At 29.2% G+C, this 3,883-nt stretch overlaps 1 protein-coding gene across 1 annotated transcript; it reads right to left on the minus strand.

Moving 5' to 3' along the window:
• Window positions 1-1,659: 1,659 nt before the first annotated feature.
• On the minus strand, window positions 1,660-2,579 carry LOC149890097 (uncharacterized). The gene is made up of 3 exons (XM_090085223.1): window positions 2,407-2,579; window positions 2,035-2,311; window positions 1,660-1,897 (listed from the first exon to the last, which is right to left on the minus strand). The coding sequence occupies exons 1-3, from the start codon at window positions 2,577-2,579 to the stop codon at window positions 1,733-1,735; spliced, it is 615 nt and encodes a 204-aa protein (XP_089941349.1). The 3' UTR covers window positions 1,660-1,732.
• Window positions 2,580-3,883: the final 1,304 nt, after the last annotated feature.

Below are 3,883 nucleotides of genomic sequence, written 5' to 3' on the forward strand. Positions count from 1 at the left end.
TGTGGTTGGTTGATAAGGTTGACATTTTCTGATTATATTCCACTTAACTTATGGTTTTTCGTTTTTTTCTTTTAAGCGCCACTTTTCCTTAGATCGTTCAGAGACATTTTGTATCTTCCAGTATTAAACGACTTAATGTGGTTTAGGTATCGTAAAAGGTGGTTCAATTATACCAATATATGCTTTATCTAAATAGTTTGGAAGGTCGACAACCTCTAATATATATATATATATATATATATATATATATATATATATATATATATATATATATATATATATATATATATATATATATATATATATATATATATATATATAAAATGAGTCCTAAAAAGTTTGAGCGCTATCGGATCGCATTTAATTCTTTCTCAAGCCAATAATTTAGCGAAAAAACGACCGAATGGTGATCAATTTATATAGCTATTTATATATATAGGACTATATTTTTGTTTAAAAATATATGGTTTTTTCCTACTTCTCAAAAATCTGTTTGGTGGTATTGAAAATCATGAAATCGGTATTTTTTAAAAATACTTTCTATTACGCCTAATGTTATAATTTTATTTAAATTTGGATTTTTCTAATAATTTCAGATTAGTACATAGGATGAATATTAAAAATGAGTGAAGCACAACTTATGTCAACTAAAAAGGAACTTTTTATTATAAAAGAGGCGAAACCAGCTATATCAGGTGAAAACATTTTTATTAATTTAGACATTCTTTAATAAATATTTTGGCGACTAATGATTCATTAATGAATCATTAGTCGCCAAAATATTTATTAAAGAATGTCTAAATTTTTCTTCAACACTAAATAAAACCAACAATGCCGATCTGCACCATTATGAAATATTAGAGCTTGTCCCCTTAAAAAAAATTTTTCAATATCTTCAGAAAGTTGTAGCGAATGTATTTTCTCTAAAATCAACAGACCGTTGGATTAAAGCTGGATTTCATATGTTAATTGATTTAAGAGAAACTTTCTGTAAGAATCAGGCTCAATAGTGACCCTCTTCAAAATCACTCATTTTTTTTATGTTGTTAATCTTCAGGCTAGAAGCTCAATTCCAAAATTGTTACAGAAAATATTCATTGCTTCTCTAGATATTGGTTGTCAAAGTTTGTCTAAATTTTTAGAAATATTGACTAAATGGTGCCGTAAGCATTTTTAAACTTAAAAAAAGTACAAACTAAATACTTTAAATTAGGAATTGTACTTGATTATTGTTTATTAGCTAGTTTAGACTTAAAAATTGTAAATTAGATAAAACAAAGACTTTGGCCTGTCTAAATATCATGCATCAAAAGTACGCCAAAATTTATTTTTAGTCTTTTTAAATCTTCGTTTTCATCTAAAGCCGCGAGAATCCCATAATTTTATTTTTTAATTATAAATCTTCAGCTAGTTAATTACCTTAAAATATAAAAAAAGCTATGGGCGAGTAAAGGTTTAATCGCAAAATCCAACTCAAGAATGAAAGTTTAGTTATTTGGCGCATTTTTCGTTACCACATAATGGCCAAAGCCCTGGGTTTACAAGAAATAGTATTAGAGAAACGTGAACATTGTTCTTTTAATGATCAGATAGAAAAATAATAGTTGTGGGGTATGCGCATATTTGATAGTTATTCAAAAAAACATACATGTTGTTTTACAGTTAATTTCTTAACTTATTTTTTAAGCTCATTTGTTCATTAGTTTGTTAGCTTCTTCAAAATCATTTTTTGCTAAGAAGTAATCGCCAGCTTGATTAATTGGAGTCGGGGGACTTTTTTACATAAGATGTTGTCATAAGAATATACAATGCTATCTTTCTGGTTAGGCCATCGATAACAACTTTTCCCAAAAGATGCACTTTTCATGCAGACAACTACAGTACCGTCTTCAGTTATCTGAAAATATTAAAACATATTTTAAAAAATCTATTAATAACATAATGAAACATAATACTTCTATAATAAATTATGATTTAAATTTTAATATTGTTATCAATGCTATTAGCTTTTAACTTTTTAGTTTTTTCGTTTACCTCTGCAATAACTCCTGGATACCATTGATTTTTGTAAAAAATTGCCACCCAATCATCTTTCTTCAGTTCAGTTGCAAGATTATGTATTTCTTCTTGATATTTCTTGGCTTCTTCATCTTCAAATTCATTGTTATCATTTTCTTCAGTAGTCGGTGCAGTCAATTTTCCATTTCTTAATAGATTACTCCATCTAGAAAACAAAGATCTTATTTGTTGGCTTGAAACGAACTCATCCGCGGTAAGATAATTTCTTATCAGTGTATTAACTTCTTCTTTCCTATATTTTCTCCATTTATGAAGTTTTCATAAAGTAGTTTTTTCTGCTTTATGGAAAAACGAAACGTGTTTCTTGTTGGTAATGCCCAACCTAACTTTTTGAAATTTTGAGAGTATATATTGTTTGTTGGGGTAGGTGTGATCTTAACCGATGCGGTTATACAATTTGAATGAACTTGCAAAGTTGCTTTCATCTTTTCAGTGTAAATCTTTTTTACTTTATCTAAAGAAGAAAATTCTTCAGATCTTTTGTGCTGCCCTATTAACATATGTCCCTCTAACTCGGTAATTTTTTCAAAATATTACATACAATCTGTCTCCTGGCAGAAATGTAGTGTATTTAAACCATAATTTCTTTTCTTATTTTTTTCCCTGAAGTTTTTCGCTGAGAGTTTCCTTCAGTACTTGTTAATGGAACAATCAGTTCAATTGATGGTTCAACTGAAAGGTTGTTGTATAGCTCTTTAACTCCTTCTCCAATTTCATAGTATCGCCACAAAGTCATATGGTCTTCTTGGAACTCATAGGAGTGGTAGTTACTTATATTTGGAATTTTAGGACCAGCTAAAGTAACATTCTCAATTTTTGCAACGCTTACCATAGCGTTTTTGATGCCATATCCTTATTTCACTGCTTTTGCAACATCTGCTGTTACTATGTCATTGCCAGCATATAAATAACTTCTCAATATTGTTTTAGCGGATGCATTTTCCCTATCGCATTGGTCTTTTCCACAGCAAGGCTCATTAAAGTCGTACCGTAGAAGTTTAAAATTCTTATTTTTGCAGAGCTTGTACATGGATTCGACTGAATAGTTAGCATGATAACAGTTAGCATTATCTGACTTCGAAAAATAGGCGAAACTGATTTAGAACTGATCAGCAATAGAGATAACAGAGGAAACACCTTAATCGCATCAATACACAATTGTTAGGTAAACGTGTTTTTTGAGAATGTTTTTTTTTTTTTTTTGTAAAAAAAAACGTCTAAGTACATAATGATATCTTTCTTTCCAAAGTAGACCTTCTGGTCCTCTCGAAATTTCATGGGCAACATTTTTTGTGAATAGTCTTTCAACCAAAATGATGATTTGTCATCTAGTTGTTTATATGCATCATTCTTTGCTTTTTTTTGCTGTGCATCTCTTAGTAAGTGCTTCATATCCTCTGTGATACTGTTTATTAAAACGTTAATGTCATATAAATCATCATCACCAACATTATTTTCATTTCCTGTTTGGTTGACTTCATCTAAAACTTCAAATATAGCATACAGAATCATTCAAAATGCTACATGACTGCAGTTTAATGTTTTCAGGACCAGAAATGTTAAGTATATGTTTTTTTTTTAGATACTATTGCAATAACCCATAGGTATTTTTTATAAATAAGATAGGTTAAAGGTCAGTACTCATTTTTGAAAATCAAATTTTACTGTAAACCCAGTGCTTTAGCCATTATGAGGTCACAAAAAAAGTGCTAAATGACTAAACTTTCATTTTTCGAGTTGGATTTTGCGACTAAGTCTTTACTTGCTCATATGTTTTTTTATATTTTAAAGAACTTAACTAGTT

The sequence above is a fragment of the Hydra viridissima genome, unplaced genomic scaffold (assembly GCF_058129835.1).
Source record: "Hydra viridissima isolate aposymbiotic clone 2 unplaced genomic scaffold, HvirCarnegie_v1 scaffold_4, whole genome shotgun sequence".
In the NCBI taxonomy this organism is placed as follows: Eukaryota; Metazoa; Cnidaria; class Hydrozoa; order Anthoathecata; family Hydridae; genus Hydra; species Hydra viridissima.